Source organism: Triticum urartu, chromosome 6 (assembly GCF_003073215.2).
Source record: "Triticum urartu cultivar G1812 chromosome 6, Tu2.1, whole genome shotgun sequence".
Lineage (NCBI taxonomy): Eukaryota > Viridiplantae > Streptophyta > Magnoliopsida > Poales > Poaceae > Triticum > Triticum urartu.
In genome coordinates this window covers 26,141,786-26,161,110 of record NC_053027.1, presented here as the reverse complement: position 1 = coordinate 26,161,110, position 19,325 = coordinate 26,141,786, and the positions used below count along the sequence as shown (strand labels likewise).

General features: G+C 43.4%; 1 protein-coding gene across 1 annotated transcript; it reads right to left on the bottom strand.

Annotated features, from left to right (window-relative positions):
• Positions 1 to 752: 752 nt before the first annotated feature.
• On the bottom strand, positions 753 to 1,568 carry LOC125513511 (alpha/beta-gliadin clone PTO-A10-like; the record flags this gene model as incomplete). Its single annotated transcript, XM_048678640.1, has 1 exon — positions 753 to 1,568. A coding segment is annotated over one exon (654 nt), but the record flags the coding sequence as incomplete, so codon positions are not given.
• Between the last annotated feature and the right edge of the window lie 17,757 nt (positions 1,569 to 19,325).

The window sequence follows — 19,325 nt, the reverse complement described above, 5'->3', positions numbered from 1 at the left end:
AATAATAGTTTAAGCCATTGTTTTTTTTCATTTTAGAGTATTTAAACATTTTATTAAAGTGTGGTTTCTCCACCATAATTACTTATGCATTATTTGTCACCTCTCAAAGATTTTAGTTTTAATGTTTGAAAATTTTGATGTTTGCCTTTATTTTGAATTTGAATTTGATTGGGATTGAATAATTGTGAGGCTAACAACAGTAATCGTGGTGACGTGACATCATTAGCAGGGAATTGCTATAGAATAACTAACCGAGAGTTACAAAAGCTAACCCTCAAACCACTCGCAACCATCCGTACATGGTTTTCCATCCAATACGGTCCTATATTCCCCAGGCCGGTATGGATGTGCATTTTCCTGTAAACCAAAAACAAACTATGGGGCATTGTGAGCATCTGTACCAGTGCCATAGTCGCTTCTTAGTCCCTTGGCCCACAAGAAATACCTCTCCCGCGCCCGTACCCCTTCACATGAGAGGCAGTTAGCTGGCACTCCTCTAGAGCACCGGTACCTCATTCTTGCCGCCACAATGAATATACTGATGTTGAGGAGAAGTACCAGCCAAAAAAATCAATGTAATTGATTGATGAATTGAATGCTTCTCTGGAAATAATTGATCAGGGGCAAGCCAAGGATGTGGATAGTCCTTACTACTTTAATAATACTCAATTTGAAAGGCCAAGAAAATACTTCAATTTAATTCAAATTTCAGACTCATTTTGTTATCTTTAGATTAATGCAACGTAAATATGTAGACAAGACCTTTGTTTGTCTTTTATTCCCAAGTTTGAACTAGTATAGTTCGGGTTCTTACATGATAGTGCATGTCACTTTATTTTTTCACCGCTACAACGACCAAACCATGGACTAAGAAAACGGTGTTTCATATATCTAGTACTAGAGTTATTCTCTTCTCAGTTAGTACCAAAGATGCCAAATGGCGCGATGGTGCAATATGGAGGGATGTAGACATTGCACATTGCAGGTAGCGTCTGTAGCGCTAGGTTCCTTATTTCCTCGAACTGGGGCAGTTGTTGAGGCTGGACAGAGCCCTGGGCCTGTGGGTTTTGCCGAGATGGCCGAAAGGAGCCCTGTCCTGATGGATATTGTTGCTGAGGCTGTTGGAAGGAGACCTGGCTCGATGGTTGTTGTTGTTGTTTTTTTTGTTGATGCAGAATAATAGCATGAACAACATTGTGGATGGCTTGGCACTGCGACTGCTCAGGGATCTGCCATAGGTGCTGACAACACAATTCTTGCAACAACTGGTAAGTACTTTGTTGCAAAAATTGTGAGCTTCCATGCGCTATGTTGTGTTGTTGCAATACAACATCCATGCATGGAATCAGTTGTTGTTGCAAAATTTGTTGAAGGATTTGTTGTTGTTGTTGTTGTTGTTGTTGTTGTTGTTGTTGTTGTTGTTGTTGTTGTTGTTGTTGTTGTTGTTGCTGTTGCTGCTGATGCGAAATTGGTTGTTGTGGTTGCGAATACTGTGGTTGCGGTTGTGGATATGGTTGTTGTGGTCGAAATGGTTGCTGCTGCGAATATGGTAGTTGCGGCTGCGAATATTATATTTATATTTAAAATTCAAGCGCTTAAATTACAGATATCATACATCTGAACATATGCTAAGTTATTCAAACAATTATAGTACAATATAAACACATACATTATAAACCTCATTATATGGAAGAGTGCCTCTACTTTCCCATTTATGTTGCGCAAAGTATCATCACTGGTCTGAATGAAGCCTTCATGTCATAGTAGCAAGCCCCGCAAATCGGCCAACATGCTAACCACGGTCAAATTTCTGGCAAGCACCGTAACAAAATTAAATGAGTTACGGTTGCCATGGAGCACTCCATGCAAAACAGCCAACCTACTTTCCTTTTATATATATGATTCCTCGTAAATGAAGTTGTGCACATAGTAATGCTTCCATGAAAAAGATCATTAGATCGTTGCTTCTAGTAAATGCTTTACTACACAAGTTGAAATAATGCCTTTACTATATAGAGTGCATGATGTTACTACACAAATGGATGAGATTACTACCAACTAGCATGGACCTAGCAATCGTAAACCATACAACTAGATTACTACTGATGGATGTCGAATTACATTTCATCTGAAGCGACCTGGGATGGCTAGTGATGCTTTTACTACAAAGAGTGCATGCTATTACCACACACATGCATGCTCTTACCTCACAAAGACAATTTTTTACAATTAACTAGTATGGCTCGATCACTGGTACTGTATATAGGAATCGTAAACCATATGGCTCGATTACTATTGATGGATGCCAAATCACTGTTGATTGCCAAATGCACGTGGGATTGCTAGTAAATGCTTTTACTACAAAGAGTGCATGTTATTACTATATAATGCATGCTATTACCACACAGAGATAGTTTCTTCTAGTTTCAACTAGTATGGACTTGAGAATCGTAACACATATGGTTAAGATTACTACAGAGGGATGGGAAATTACGGTTGATTTGGTAATGCAGCGTGGGATGGAACCTGCACGCACCACGGTAGGGTCGGTTTAGCCAGGCAGAACGCGGTGGAACTTGCAACATGGGTCAGCGCGCACGATAAACCATTTTACGCTCAGGCATAATTTTGCATACCTATATATTACTTTATTGTTGTGCGCATATGTATATGCACCACTACTACAATGCTACTCAAACCATATATAATATATATTTCTCTTTTAGTACCTTAGTAAGTGCTCCTAACTTAACCAACAAACACAATGTTATACTTAATTGAGGCTTTATCTATCTAGCATCATATTAGATAGTAAACTTTTAAATTAATGGATGCGGTTGTGAAACAATCCTATTCAAGAATCTGCCTTTGCAGAATGATATTCTTTCAATTGATATTTATTAAGATGATTATATTCATATTTTTTATGCATAACAATTTATGTATATTTGTCTACTCATGTGATAATTAGAAGATTTCAAATATCAAAGTATATGACATTGGTAGTGGTGTATCAAGAAGCTATTGGGGCGAGAATTTTGTAAGTTGCCTAATTTATTTTACTCGGCAAGGTCTTCTTTTTGTACATTGAGATTTATTTTTTAATCAGGCATAGATTCATTTTGTTTTTTGTCAGCGCAGTTTTTGTTAGCTGGCGCTTGAGGACGCATAATTTGTACACGTAGTTTTTTTAGTGGATGTACGTGTAGTTTTTCTTTGTCTACTAAGCAGACAGGTAAGTAGTTTTTATATTTCCCTAGGAATTGATGTTTGATCTTTTTGTAGCTTGGGCCGTGCATATATTTTTTGTTTTGTAGCCACACGTCATCTTTAGAGCAAGTACAATAGGTCCTAGTCAGCTGGCTGTAAGCCATTCCATGTCATTGAAATCTGAGCTGGAGGGAAGAGAAGGGTGGAGAGAGAAGGGAGCGGGCGCTTCATCTGTTGACACCTGATTTTGGCAAGATAGAGAGTGAAAGAGTTTTTTAGCATGAAAAATTTCGCGTCGTCGAATGGAATAACTTTGATGTTTAAGTCATTGACATCCGACTTTATCTTACGGACCGAAACTATACTTCGAGTGGCATAATTCAATGTTCCGAGTGGTTTTTGGCCAATCACGTCTTCAAGATGACCTCGGATGAAGGAGCACTCTTAAGGAATTGTCTTCGTCTCGTCGAGGCAATCGATTTTGATATATAAATCATCTCAATGCGAGTTCATATGCAAAAGTTAAAGACAATACACTGCAGACCGAACCTCAACGGAAATATGGCGCGAGGTGCCAGACACTTGTCTGATAGGTTGCACGAGTAATTCGATCATCAAGACGGCCTTGAATCGAAAAACCTTCAACACGGAAAAGTTTCTTCTGGTCGAGCCGATCGATTTTCATATATAATTCATCTCAATCCGAGGTTGTATGAGGCCTGGAGAGACAAATCAAGATCGGGCTATGTTTTCAGTCAGAAATCCGAGTGAAAAGTTTACCATCCGAGTGAAAGTTTACGGTCGAGTGAAAATTTACCGGTCGAGTGTAAGTTCGCTGACCGGATGAACTTATTATTATCCAAGTGGAAATATAGTCATCCGAGTGGAAATATGATCATTCGAGTGAAATTGTCGTCCAGGTGAAAATATTCCGAGTGAAAAAATTACCATCGGGACGAAAACTTGCCGATTGAATAAGATAGTGCCTTCCGAGTGGAAATATAGTCATCCGAGTGGAAATATAGTCATCCAAGTGAAAAATTGTCTTTCGAGTGAAAAAGTCCAATCGAACGATCCGAGTGAAAGTATCTAATATCCGAGTGGATGAGCTCAAGTCCGAGTGAAATTGAACATGTGCTCGAAAGTTTATCAAAATGACCTTGGATGGAGAAGTGTTCAATACAGAAGTTGTGCGTATCATCAAGAAGGTAAACTTTGATTTTGGAGTCATCATCATCAGAGATAATATATAGCCTACAAATTCACTACGAGACTCGGATAATCCAGTCTACTGCAAGACCGAGTCCGACTGGAAGATAAAGATGACCTCGAAAAGTATTCAAGATGGCCTTATTTGAAAAAGTGATCAACATGAGAGTTGTTCGTATCGTCGAGGCGCACAAGTTTGATATTTGGGCCGTCTCGATCGGAGATCATATGCAAGCCCGGCGGCCCGCGCAAGAAGGAAGACAGAGTTTGGGCCAGATTCAGACTGAATCCGAGTTGGAATAGAATTAGGACTCTAGGACGTGAATTGATGTAATTTTTCTTGTAAGGAAAGCCTAGATGAATCCTTTACTTGTACGGGAAGTCCAGCCGCCCCTTATATATGTTGGGGGTGACGGCTGATTGAACAACACACAATCGAACAAATCAATATACTACTTTTTCATCTGTGTTTTATCTCTCCACCGTTTTTCTATCTCGTTCTTCGCCGTTCTTCGTGTTTGAGAGCTGCGAATCCCGAGGCTCTAGGGGCGAGCGAATCGACCTAGGGCAGCCCATAGCCGCTGCACTCCCTGACGGGGTCCCTCCCGGGGGTGTGGGGTTTTCGGGTCTGCAAAAGCGCCCGTCGACTGTCTTGCGTATCGCGCTGTCGAACGGGTCTCCTTCGACGTGAGCTGCGGTGCATCACCCCCGGTGTCGAGGGTACACGTGACGTGTTCGTGTGTCAACACACTTTTTGGCGACTCCGCTGGGGATCGAAGATCAATCATCATGATCCACCATGTACGATCTTCCCAAGCCATCTGAGGTAGACGCTGATAACATCATTAAGCCTATTCTTGATGAGATATCGGCCGATCATCGCCAAGTCTATGAGGTGTACAAGAAGGCGCGCGAGGAGAAGGACCTGCAGGAGTTCCTTGCAAAATTCAAGAAAGATCGCCAAGGCAACATCACTCCGATTGGAGAAATCAAGTTCCCTCCTCTTCAAACTGAACAGGTTAAACCCTCTGTAAGTACTGCCTTTTCTCCTGAGCAGTGGGCTGAGATTGAAAGTCGTATTGCTGATGGTAACAATCTAGTCTATCAAACTTTTATAGAAAATACAAATGCTCATAAGAATATATCTTAATCGTCTAGCGGTAATAATGGTGTAGATGCTAGTGTGCCAAACCCTAATCTGGCTTTACCTATTGCATCGGTGCCTCCCGTGCCGATGACTTATTATCCTACCCAAACAAATCATATTGTGGCTACACCCATTAATCCTATTATGAGCATGACAGGTTCGGTGGCAACGCCGAACCAAACTCTACCTACAGCTACAACCACTCGACCACTACCAAATTATGGGTCGACATACATGCCACAATTCCTACCTACAGCTAGTAACCATACTCTTCCTATGTCACTGCCACAAGCTTCATCGTCCACTACGGATGATGGTCTATCTAATCTTAGAAAGGAGATGGCTAAGATGCTTAGAGAGAATTTTGGAGTTGAGTTACCTCGGAATCGGATTTACCAAAAGCCGTACCCCGAGTACTTTGATGCCATCCAGTGCTCTCCGGGATATAAGATTCCAGATTTTGTTAAGTTCAATGGAGAGGGCACAAGAACCACATGGGAGCATGTTAGTCAATACTTAGCACAACTAGGTGAAGCAGGATCACTAAATGAGATGAAAGTGCGTTTGTTTCCTTTATCTTTAACCGGTATTGCATTTTCATGGTTTTCTTCTTTACCACATGGTTCCATTCGGGTTTGGTCACAGCTAGAGCAGAAATTTCATGATCACTTTTATAGCGGTGACAATGAACTCAAGTTATCACATCTAACATCGGTTAAACAGAAGCACGATGAATCGGTCTCTGATTATGTCAAGAGATTCAGAGAAACAAAAAACCGGTGTTCTAGTTTGGTGATAACCGAGAGAGACTTGGCAGACCTAGTGCTGGGTGGTTTGAGAACTCCCATTAGAGAAAAGCTAGAAGGTTATGAGTTCTTAAATATCAACCAAGTCTTACAAAGGGCTTTGGCTCAGGAAAGCCGAAGTAAATATCTCAAAGAAGTGCATAGATACAAAGCCGATCGTCCAAAGATGAATATGATGGAATATCATAGTGATCACTCGGATGATGAGGGTGATGTTTTTGCTACTGAATTTGTTTGGCCATCTAAGGCCAAACCCTTTACTTGCAATGATCTGAAACCGATTCATAAGAATCGTGATGAAGAGATGAAGTTTACTTTTAACATTGCTAAGTGTGATAGAATATTTGATGCTTTGTTGCAGGCTAAGATTATTAGAATATCTCATACTTTACCGCCGTTTGGAGAGCTAAAACGGCGTGCTTATTGCATGTATCATAATACTTTTTCTCATGCTACTAACGATTGCAATGTTTTTCGACGACAGATACAATCGGCCATTAATGACGGACGATTGAACTTTTCTGAGATGCAAGTTGATAAACAACCTTTTTCCAATGAATACCATGGATTTGGAGGGGAAGAAGCTACTCATTCGGCCTGAGGTAGCTGAATCTGCTAATAAAGCTAATATCATTATTGGTGAGCCCAGGAAAGACAAGGAAGATAGCATGGTCTTGGGGAGACATGTTGTTCTTGATAAGCAGCCCGATGGCAAGGAAGTAATCAAAATCACCATCAAGAATCCTACACTCGGGGGGCAACCGCAAGTGCAAGAAAATACTCGAGTTAAATTTGTCAAACCCAAGAGTCCAGAAGTTGGCAAGTGGAAAAGGAATGAAGTTAAAGTATAGTGCAAGCGGATCAAGCCAACTTTTGATATGTTGCTGTCCAAGTACACCAACCAGTCGGCTGGTTCTAGCTTTAATCGGCCGACTCATCTGAAGCGACCAAGGTCACCATCAGCTGATATGTTCAGTCAGTATATGAAACCGAGTGGACCAAGGGTGCCGTTTCCAGAAGAGCATACGCAATCTGTTTGGGATCGTCTTGGCTATTCATATAGAGGCCGACTAAACATTGGTGGCTATCAGTCGGCTGGTCAAAACATGCGACCGGATGGAAATTATCCGAGTGTAAGAATGCACCCAGGTGGAAGTTATCCGAGTGAAAAAATGTGGTCAAGTAGATTCCATCCGACTGAATTCGATCTGAGTGGATTCCATCCGAGTGACATCCATTCGAGTGGATTCCATCAGAGTAAAAAGGTGTGCCTGAGTGGAAATTTCATACATCTGGAAAGTCGAAAAGAATGGCGTGTTAAATCTCCAAGTGTTGCAGCAGTTGAGTCGGGAAAAGGCAAGGAGAAAATGGATGCCGACTCACTTATCTTGGGCACCGAAACATTCGCCATACAGTAGCCGATTGTGCATAGCAATCTGACTGAGCCGATACTTTCTATCGCGCCAAAGCACTCGGCTAATGACCATGAAGCAAGCACCAGCCGAGTAAAAACGAGAGATCCAAAATACACTCAGCCAAAGTGGTGTCCTCCAGGGCTAACAAAGACACAAAAGAGGAAACTACAGAGGTTAAGGAGTCAAGAGATGGCAGAACAAGAGGCCGAGAAGTAAAGGGATAAGTTGTTCAATGACACTCGGCCTATGGTACCTACAAAACAAGTGTGGAGGCCCAAACAAATACAAGATGCTGTGGGTTCTACACCTATCACAGCAGCACCTACACTACCAAAAGAGGACGATGCAATCATTGCATCGTCTACGTTACCTATTGCTTCCTCTTCACTCGGACAAATTTCTGAATCGGTGGATGAACTTGAGGAGGAGGCTGATATGTTGGACTATGAGTCTACACCGGTTCATGAAGGTATGGATATCAATATGGTGTATTACTTACCTACTGAGTTTGTGCTGTAGATGAGGAAGGGGAGGTGGCTCAGCTGGATTTTGGCCCTAAAAACGCGATATTCGAGAAGCCAAAAGAACCAGTAACGCATCTGAAACCATTATATCTCAGAGGTCATATCAATGGGTCGCCGCTCACTCGGATGCTTGTTGATGGTGGTGCTGTGGTAAATCTTATGCCCTATTCGGTCTTCAAGAAATTGGGTTTGCCTGATGAAGAATTGATCAAGACCAATATGGTGCTCAACGGGTTTGAAGGCAAAGAGAAAACTGAAGCCAAAGGTGTGATGTATGTGGAGCTTACAGTCGGAAGCAAAACTTTGGCTACTACATTCTTTGTCGCTGAGGTGCAAGGTAACTACAATATCATACTAAGCCGCGATTGGGTTCATGCAAACCAGTGCGTGCCATCCACTATGCACCAGTTTTTGATTCAGTGGGTTGATGATGAAGTGGAAGTTATTCATGCGGATAACTCAGCCTGTGTTGCTTTGGCCGATGCATCAGTGGATTGGCAACATCCCAATGCTACTTGCTTGATGGGACATGACTTATCAGAATTTGATTTTCTCAGCGCGACCAAGAATGGTTTTGTGCCCGTCTCTTTAAAGCCGAGTGAATGCAATCGGCTCCAAGGTATGATATGTTTAGATGGATCCTAATTCCGAGTGGTTACAAAAACGTCTTGTAATGTATCGGTCCAATGAGAACGATATGTATGAGTCTATAGAGGAGTTAGATGACATGGATCAACTTGGACAAGGTTTTATATCAGCCGATCCGTTACAAGAGGTAGATATTGGAGATGGTTCAGTCACTCGACCGACATTTATAAACAAAAATTTGAAAGCCGATTGTAAGGCTAAGTTAATCGAGCTATTGAAAGAATATGTTTGTTGCTTTGCATGGGAATATCATGAGATGCCAGGGTTAAGCCGAGAGCTAGTGGAGCATCGGTTGCCTATAAAGGCCGGTTTTAGATCTTATAAACAATCGCCAGAAAATTTAATCTGAAAACATATGACCGGAACAAGGAAGAGATCGGTCGACTGCTTGAAGCTAATTTCATTCGACCTTGCAGGTATGCCGAGTGGATTTCTAACATTGTCCAAGTGGAGAAGAAAGGGTCCGGTAAGTTGAGGGTGTGCATTGACTTCAGAGATTTGAATAGGGCTACACCCAAAGATGAGTATCCTATGCCAATAGCCGATATGCTTATTAATGATGCTTCTGGACATAAGGTTATTAGCTTTCTAGATGGTAATGTCGGATACAACCAAATTTTTATGGCCGAAGAGGACATGTACAAGACAGCTTTTCGATGCCCTGGTTTCCTTGGTTTATTCGAGTGGACAGTGATGACATTCGGATTAAAAAATGCTGGCGCCACATATCAAAGGGCTATGAATTTGATTTTTCATGATTTACTCGGTGCCATACTTGAAGTTTATATTGATGATATTGTTGTCAAATCGGATGCTTTTGAATCTCACTTGGCCGATTTGCGTTTAGCTTTTGAAAGAATGAAAAAGTATGGACTGAAAATGAATCCTTTGAAGTGTGCTTTCGGCGTGTCAGCTGGCAAGTTTTTGGGTTTCATTATTCATGAAGATGGTATAGAGATTGATCCCAAAAAGATAGAGGATATACAGAAAGTGGAGGCTCCAACATGCAAGAGAGATATGCAAAAGTTCCTTGGCAAGGTCAATTATTTGAGAAGGTTCATAGCTAATCTATCAGGGAAAGTTGATGCATTTACTCCTATCCTTCGGTTAAAGAATGATACTGATTTCACTTGGGGGGCAAAACAGCAAGAAGCATTCGATATGATCAAGAATTATTTGTGCACTCCTCCGGTGATGAGAGCACCCAAGCATAGGGAACCCTTCAGACTTTACATTGCAGAAGAGGAAGGAGTTATTGGTGCTGTTCTAACTCAAGAGACCGAAGGAAAAGAGCATGCCATCACTTATTTGAGCCGCCGCTTATTGGACACAGAGACAAGGTATACATTTATTGAGAAATTATGTCTATGCTTATATTATGCTTGCACAAAACTGAGACATTATTTAGTGCCGAGTGTTTGTGTAGTAGCTTGTCAAACCGATGTCATTGGTAGAATTGGCAAGTGGGCTTATGCTTTGATTGAATATGATTTGGCTTATGAATCTCTAAAATCCATGAAAGTCCAAATTGTTGCTAATTTCATTGTTGAACATCGGATTAATAACAAGCATGATGTTGATATGAACCTTGTTTCATTAGTACCATGGAGATTATACTTTGATGGTTCAGTTTGTAGCAATGGCCAAGGTGTTGGTATTGTTTATATATCTCCTCATGGTGCTGTTTTTGAAGCCTCATGCCGCTTAGAATATTTTTGCACAAATAATTAAGCCGAATATGAAGCATTGTTATTCGGCCTAGAGATGTTACTTGCTATAGGTGTTACACATATTGAGGCTTATGGTGATTCGTTACTAGTGGTGCAGCAAATATCCAAAGTCTTTCAGTGTTTGGACGAATCACTTAATGTTTATCTTGATAAATGTCTAGATATAATCTCTACTTTGGATTGTTTTAGCATTGCACATATATCTAGACATGACAACTGGAGAGGAAATGAGTTGGCACAGCAAGCATCCGGATACCATGTTGATCATGGCATGTTTCATATTTCTCAAAGTCCGATGTCTTGTCTTACTAGTATAGAAGAGGCCGAACCAGAACCCGCTGATTCGGTCATTAACAAAAAATCTAGTGCAGGTGACAATCCCGACTGGAGGAAGCCCATTGTTGATTACTCGTGCAATCCGAGTGAAAGGGTGGACATGGCTATTCGGCGTATGGCTTTCAAGTATACAATGAGAGATGATGGTCTTTATCTCCGAACAGTCGATGATGTTCTTCTAAAGTGTTTGGACGAGGACCAGGCAAGAATTTCTATGGGAGAAGTACATGAAGGTATTTGTGGCACTCACTAGTCGGCTCCCAAGATGAAATGGTTATTGCGACGTGCTGGGTTTTATTGGCCGACTATGATTAATGATTGCTTCAGATATTATAAGGGGTGTGAAGCATGTCAAAAGTTTGGTGATATTCAATTGGCTCCTGCTGCTATGTTACATCCTATTATCAAACCGTGGCCTTTCAGAGGTTGGGGTTTAGATTTCATTGGACAAATCCATCCGTCTTCCTCAAAAGGGCATTGGTTCGTATTGGTGGCAACTGATTATTTCACTAAATGGTCTGAAGCAGTACCTCTCAAGAACATGACGCATACAAAGGTAATTCAATTCATACCTGAGCACATTGTTCATAGATTCGGTATTCCTCAAACGTTAACTACAGATCAAGGTTCATCTTTCATGTCACACCAAGTCAGAGAGTTTGCCGAATCTTATAATATAAAGTTGCTCAATTCCTCTCCATATTATGCCCAAGCTAATGGACAAGCTGAGTCTAGCAATAAAATTTTAATCAAGCTCATCAAGAAGAAGATTGAGGATAATCCAAGGAGATGGCATGACTTGTTGTCTGAGGCATTATGGGCACATAGAATCTCAAGGCATGGTGCTACGAAAGTGACTCCATATGAGCTAGTATATGGTCAGGAGGCTGTTTTACCGGTGGAAGTAAATTTGAATGCTTTGAGAATAGCCAAACAAAATGATTTATCGGCAATAGACTTCTATAACTTGATGATGGACAACATTTATGAGGTTGCTGATAAACGTTTGACTGCTTTGAATGCCATAGAGAGAGATAAGTTGAGGGTGGCAAGGGCTTACAATAAGAAAGTCAAGTTGAAGAATTTTCAAGTTGGTAATCTCGTTTGGAAAGTGATTCTGCCGATTGGTTCGAAAGATAGAAAATTCAGGAAGTGGTCTCCAAGTTGGGAAGTTCCTTTTATAATTACAAGAGTTGTTCCCGGAAACTCATATTTGGTGGAATCAATAGAAGGGGCATTGTTACCTCGAGCTCTCAATGGCAAATATTTGAAGAAATGCCACCCGAGTGTCTGGCAGGAAGCCTAAGTAGGCAATGGACGATATACTATTATCGCCCTTAGCACAAACATGGCCGATACATAATTATCGCCCTGAGAAAAATAAATGGCCGATGGAGTGTTGACATCGTCCTTAGAACGAACACTACGCACACTATTTTTCGGCATGCAAGCTTTGCCGAAAAACAGGGGGGCATGTGTTGACACCTGATTTTGGCAAGATACAGAGTGAAAGAGTTTTTTAGCATGAAAATTTTCGCGTCGTCGAATGGAATAACTTTGATGTTTAAGTCATTGACATCCGACTTTATCTTACGGACCGAAACTATACTCCGAGTGGCATAATTCAATGTTCCGAGTGGTTTTTGGCCTCGGATGAAGGAGCACTCTTAAGGAATTGTCTTCGTCTCGTCGAGGCAATCGATTTTCATATATAAATCATCTCAATCCGGGTTCATATGTAAAAGTTAAAGGCAATACACTGCAGACCGAACCTCAACGGAAATATGGCGCGAGGTGCCAGACACTTGTCTGATAGGTTGCGCGAGTAATTCGACCATCAAGACTGCCTTGAATCGAAAAACCTTCAACACGGAAAAGTTTCGTCTGGTCGAGCCGATTGATTTTCGTATATAATTCGTCTCAATCCGAGGTCGTATGAGGCCTAGAGAGACAAATCAAGATCGGGCTATGTTTTCAGTCGGAAATCCGAGTGAAAAGTTTACCATCCAAGTGAAAGTTTACGGTCGAGTGAAAATTTACCGGTCGAGTGAAAGTTTGCTGACCGGATGAACTTATTATTATCCAACTGGAAATATAGTCATCCGAGTGGAAATATGATCATCCGAGTGAAATTGTCGTCCAGGTGAAAATATTCCGAGTGAAAAAATTACCATCGGGACGAAAACTTGCCGATTGAATAAGATAGTGCCTTCCGAGTGGAAATATAGTCATCCGAGTGAAAAATTGTCTTCCGAGTGAAAAATTCCAATCGAATGATCCGAGTGAAAGTATCTAATATCCGAGTGGATGAGCTCAAGTCCGAGTGAAATTGAACATGTGCTCGAAAGTTTATCAAAATGACCTTGGATGAAGAAGTGTTCAATACAGAAGTTGTGCGTATCATCAAGACGGTAAACTTTGATTTTGGAGTCATCATCATCAGATATAATATATAGCCTACAAATTCACTACGAGACTCGGATAATCCTGTCTACTGCAAGACCGAGTCCGACTGGAAGATAAAGATGACCTCGAAAAGTATTCAAGATGGCCTTATTTGAAAAAGTGATCAACATGAGAGTTATTCGTATCGTCGAGGCGCACAAGTTTGATATTTAGGCCGTCTCAATCGAACATCATATGCAAGCCCGGCGGCCCGCGCAAGAAGGAAGATAGAGTTTGGGCCAGATTCAGACTGAATCCGAGTTGGAATAGAATTAGGACTCTAGGACGTGAATTGATGTAATTTTTCTTGTAAGGAAAGCCCTAGATGAATCCTTTACTTGTACGGGAAGTCCAGCCGCCTCGTATATATGTTGGGGGTGACGGCCGATTGAACAACACACAATCGAACAAATCAATATACTACTTTTTCATCTGCATTTTATCTCTCCACCGTTTTTCTATCTCGTTTTTCGATGTTCTTCGTGTTTGAGAGCTGCGAATCCTGAGGCTCTAGGGGCGAGCTAATCGACCTAGGGCAGCCCATAGCCGCTGCACTCCCTGACGGGGTCCCTCCTGGGGGTGTGGGGTTTTCGGGTCTGCAAAAGCGCCCGTCGACTGTCTTGCGTATCGCGCTGTCGGTCGGGTCTCCTTCGACGTGAGCTACGGTGCATCACCCCCGGCGTCGAGGGTACACGTGACGTGTTCGTGTGTTAACACATCTACGGCCCGGCTGCAACACAATAAAAAAGAAGTCAGAGCCTGCATGCAGCCCGTGTGATAGCTAGGGGCCAGTACTTTTCGGCGATTCTACCAGAATCGCCCTCCTCCCCAGCTTCTCCCAGAATCGCCACTTCATATTTTTTTACAATCCTATCTAGTTAAGGTCTAATTAGCTAGGATTGTAAAAAACATATTGAGTGGCGATTCTGGGAGAAGCTGGGGAGGGGGACGATTCTGGTAGAATCGCCCAAAAGAACTGGCCCTTAAGCCGGCGTTTCTTTTTCCCATCCAATCACGTTAGCTCTTTCTACCTTCTCCACTTGCAAGCAGTTAATGCTATAGTCAATCTTGTAATTAATCTACAGCCAACTTCTGAAGAAAATATGCCCTAGAGGCAATAATAAAGTTATTATTTATTTCCTTATATCACGATAAAAGTTTATTATTCATGCTAGAATTGTATTAACCGGAAACATAATACATGTGTGAATACATAGACAAACAGAGTGTCACTAGTATGCCTCTACTTGACTAGCTCGTTAATCAAAGATGGTTATGTTTCCTAACCATTGACAAAGAGTTGTCATTTGATTAACGGGATCACATCATTAGTTGAATGATCTGATTGACATGACCCATTCCATTAGCTTAGCATCCAATCGTTTAGGATGTTGCTATTGCTTTCTTCATGACTTATACATGTTCCTATGACTATGAGAGTATGTAACTCCCGTGTGCCGGAGGAACACTTTGTGTGCTACCAAACGTCAGAATGTAACTGGGTGATTATAAATGTACTCTACAGGTGTCTCCAAAGGTACATGTTGGGTTGACATATTTTGAGATTAGGATTTGTCACTCTGATCGTCGGAGAGGTATCTCTGGGCCCTCTCGGTAATGCACATCACTTAAGCCTTGCAAGCAATGCAACTAATGAGTTAGTTGCGAGATGATGTATTACAGAATGAGTAAAGAGACTTGCCGGTAACGAGATTGAACTAGGTATTGGATACCGACGATCGAATCTCGGGCAAGTAACATACCGATGACAAAGGGAACAACGTATGTTGTTATGCGGTCTGACCGATAAAGATCTTCGTAGAATATGTAGGAGCCAATATAGGCATCCAGGTCCCGCTATTGGTTATTGACCGAAGACATGTCTCGGTCATGTCTACATTGTTCTCGAACCCGTAGGGTCCGCATGCTTAAGGTTTCGATGACAGTTATATTATGAGTTTATACGTTTTGATGTACCGAAGGTTGTTAGGAGTCCCGAATGTGATCACGGACATGACGAGGAGTCTCGAAATGGTCGAGACATAAAGATTGATATATTGGACGGCTATATTCGGACACCGGAAGTGTTCCGGGTGATTTCGGAGAAAACCGGAAAGCCGGAGGGTTACCGGAACCCCCCCGGGAGAAGTAATGGGCCATACGGGCCTTAGTGGAGAGAGAGAGGGGAAGCCAAAGGTGGGCCGCGTGCCTCCTCCCCCCTGGTCCGAATTGGACTAGGAGAGGGGGGGGGCGGCGCCCCCCTTTCCTTCTCCCTCCCCACTTCTTTCCCCCTCCTAGTAGGAGTCCTACTCCTACTAGGAGGAGGACTCCTCCTTGGCGCGCCATAGAGGCCGGCCGGCTTCCTCCTCTCTTGAACCTTTATATACGGAGGCAGGGGCACCCCAGAAACACACAAGTTGATCCACGTGATCATATTCTTAGCCGTGTGCGGCGCCCCCTGCCACCATAATCCTCGATAATATTGTAGCGGTGCTTAGGCGAAGCCTTGCGACAGTAGTACAACAAGATCGTCACCACGCCGTCGTGCTGACGGAACTCTTCCCCGACACTTTGCTGGATCGGAGTCCGGGGATCGTCATCGAGCTGAACGTGTGCTAAAACTCAGAGGTGCTGTAGTTTCGGTGCTTGATCGGTCGGGCCGTGGAGACGTACGACTACATCAACCAAACGCTTCCGTTGTCGATCTACAAGGGTACATAGATCACACTCTCCCCTCTCGTTGCTATGCATCACCATGATCTTGCGTGTGCGTAGGAATTTTTTTGAAATTACTACGTTCCCCAACAGTGGCATCCAAGCCTAGGTTTTATGTGTTGATGTTGTATGCACGAGTAGAACACAAGTGAGTTGTGGGCGATATAAGTCATACTGCTTACCAGCATGTCATACTTTGGTTCGGCGGTATTGTTGGATGAAGCGGCCCGGACCGACATTACGCGTACGCTTACGCGAGACCGGTTCTCCCGACGTGCTTTGCACATAGGTGGCTTGCGGGTGACAGTTTCTCCAACTTTAGTTGAACCGAGTGTGGCTACGCCCGGTCCTTGCGAAGGTTAAAACAGCACCAACTTGACAAACTATCGTTGTGGTTTTGATGCGTAGGTAAGATTGGTTCTTGCTTAAGCCCGTAGCAGCCACGTAAAACTTGCAACAACAAAGTAGAGGACGTCTAACTTGTTTTTGCAGGGCATGTTGTGATGTGATATGGTCAAGACATGATGCTGATTTTATTGTATGAGATGATCATGTTTTGTAACCGAGTTATCAGCAACTGGCAGGAGCCATATGGTTGTCGCTTTATTGTATGCAATTGTCACAGCCCTAGCTTTGGCCTTTGCTTGTCATTGCATATGCATCCATGCATCATCTTAAATTCAAGGAAATTGAATTGAGGGAATTCTCATCTTAAAATATTTCAAATGAGCCCAACAAAATGTTCCTGCCAACCTCTGAAAATATTGGCAAGAGCTATAACTCAAACCAATATTTTTGGAATTACAGAAATAATTATTCTTGGGCCTTTGAATTAAATCACTAGCTATTTGAATTGGGTTTATATTTACTATAAAATAGATATAAGCCCAATAATTTTGAAAATTTGCATGTGGCTCCGAACTAGTTTCCTAAGTCCACATAATAATTTTCAGAAGCATAAAAATTGGTTTGTTTAAAAACCAAACTCAAAACAAACTTCAAAAAAATAGAAAACAGTAAGAGAATAGAAAGACAGAAACCTCACCTGGGCCTTACCTGGCCGGCCTGGCACTGTAGCAGCCCAGCCGGGCAAAGCCAGCCCAGCCCACCTCCACCTCCCCTGTCGTCTTCCTCCTTTGCCAGCAGGATGAGCGCGTGGCCGCGGCGCGCTGGCACGCGCCTCGCCAGCTCCTGCTCGCCGTCGAGGGCCTGGACGCCCCACGAGTGCCACGCCACCTCCCTGACCCCCTCTCACTTATCCCTCGCTCTCTGGACCTCCCTCCCCCTCGCTTCTCTGATTCCCCCCCCCCATGGCCCGAGCATGCCCGTCGCCGCCGCTCGCTGTTGCCACGGCCACTGGCCCTCCCTCGCCCATCCAACGTGCTCGGGAGCTCCGCCACGCCGTCCTTGTATACCCCACCGAGTCACGTGATCTGGGAAGCACCGCAACGCCTTCGACATCGTCGTCTTCTACCTCGGGCCACCGAGATCGCCGGCAATGCCACGATGCCGTCTGTGCTTCCCCGAGTCCATTTCGACGCCCCTACAACTGCTGTGAGCTACCGCTTTGAACCCCTCTCTTCCCCGCCTCGATTGCACCTTGTACCCCTCGTTCTCACCGGAGCCGAAGCTCGCCGCCGCCGCGCCATGTGGCCGTCGTGGCTATAGCCACTGGAGCTTCCACCTGAGTACACTACCGTTCTCAGAATGACCCCACGAGACCGTAGCCACCAACATCTCCCCCTCTCGTGCACCACAACCCCAAACCCGCAACCCACCGTGCTCCGGCCGCCGCTGTTTTGGTCGCCGTCGTTGACTCCGTCCATCCCCGCTCGAACCACGGCCACCAACGGATGCGTCTCTCTCCCCTCTTTCAAACGCGCCCTTCCGCGCGTCGAACGGTGGCCCGTAGAGCAAACCCGAAGCGGGCACCGCCACGGCCTGTCGTCGCCGGCGGTTAAACGCCGGTGGCCGACGTGGCGCCGTCATTAGGGGCTAATCACGCCCTAATTAACCCCCCTTGCTCACTAAAAAATGGGCCCCACGCCCTAATTAACCCCAGCTTTATTTCTGCTTAGATTAGTCATAACCCCGCGGGACCCACGCGTCAGCTTTGACCTTGCTGACGTGGCCTTTGACCGGCCCCACATGTCAGTGACTCATGCCAGCATTGTGTCACTGACCAGTGGACCCTACTGGTCAGGTTTGACCTGGAGGCGCCCAGTTGACCTGCTGACATCAGGGTGATGTCATGCTGACGCAATAACTCTTTTTTTCTGGATTTAAGTTTATTCAGAAAATTCCAGAAAATTGCCTAAACTTATAAAAATCATAGAAATTCAACCGTAACTCCAAATAAAATAAATTATATATGTAAAATTATCAGAAAAATTCAAGGAATCCATCTGTACCCTTTTCATGCATGTTTGAACAATGTTTGTCCTCTGTTTTGGACAAAACAAATACAGGGCATTTAAATAAACATATATGGAGTTGGAATTTGAATCTTGTATTCAAACCAACTTCATTTAAATCATAACTAGATGCATTAGCTCAAAACAACAGCATATTGCCATGACATGATCATGCATCATATTGTGCATTGCATTGATTGTGATTCTTTCTCTGTTGCCGGTATTTGTCCCCTCTCGATAGACGTGGTTTCAACGATGAGATCGATGACACCGATGAAGAACTATACTATCTTCAGAAGTGCCAGGCAAGCACAACCCCCTTGTTCATTCCGATACAAGCCCACTCTCTCGCTCTTGCTCTCTTTTACTGCATTAGGACAACAACGATTCATCTGTTACTTGTTGCGGTAGTTGAACCCCTTATCCTCTGCATGACCTGTCATTGCCACAGTAAATAGATGAAACCCACTAGCATGAGAAGGAGTTGTTTGAGCCCTGATGTGCCTACTCATTCATGCTTGTTTGTCATGCCTGCTACTGCTTAGAGTTGAGTCAGGTCTGATTCATCGGGGATGTATCGGAGGTGTGTAAACATGTCCTACTGTGTGTGAGTTAAGTGTGTGAACACGATTTGGTAAAGGTAGCGGTGAGAGGCCATGTAGGAGTACATGGTGGGTTGTCTCATTGAAACCGTCCTTAGGAACTGAGTTCTGTGTTTGTGATCCA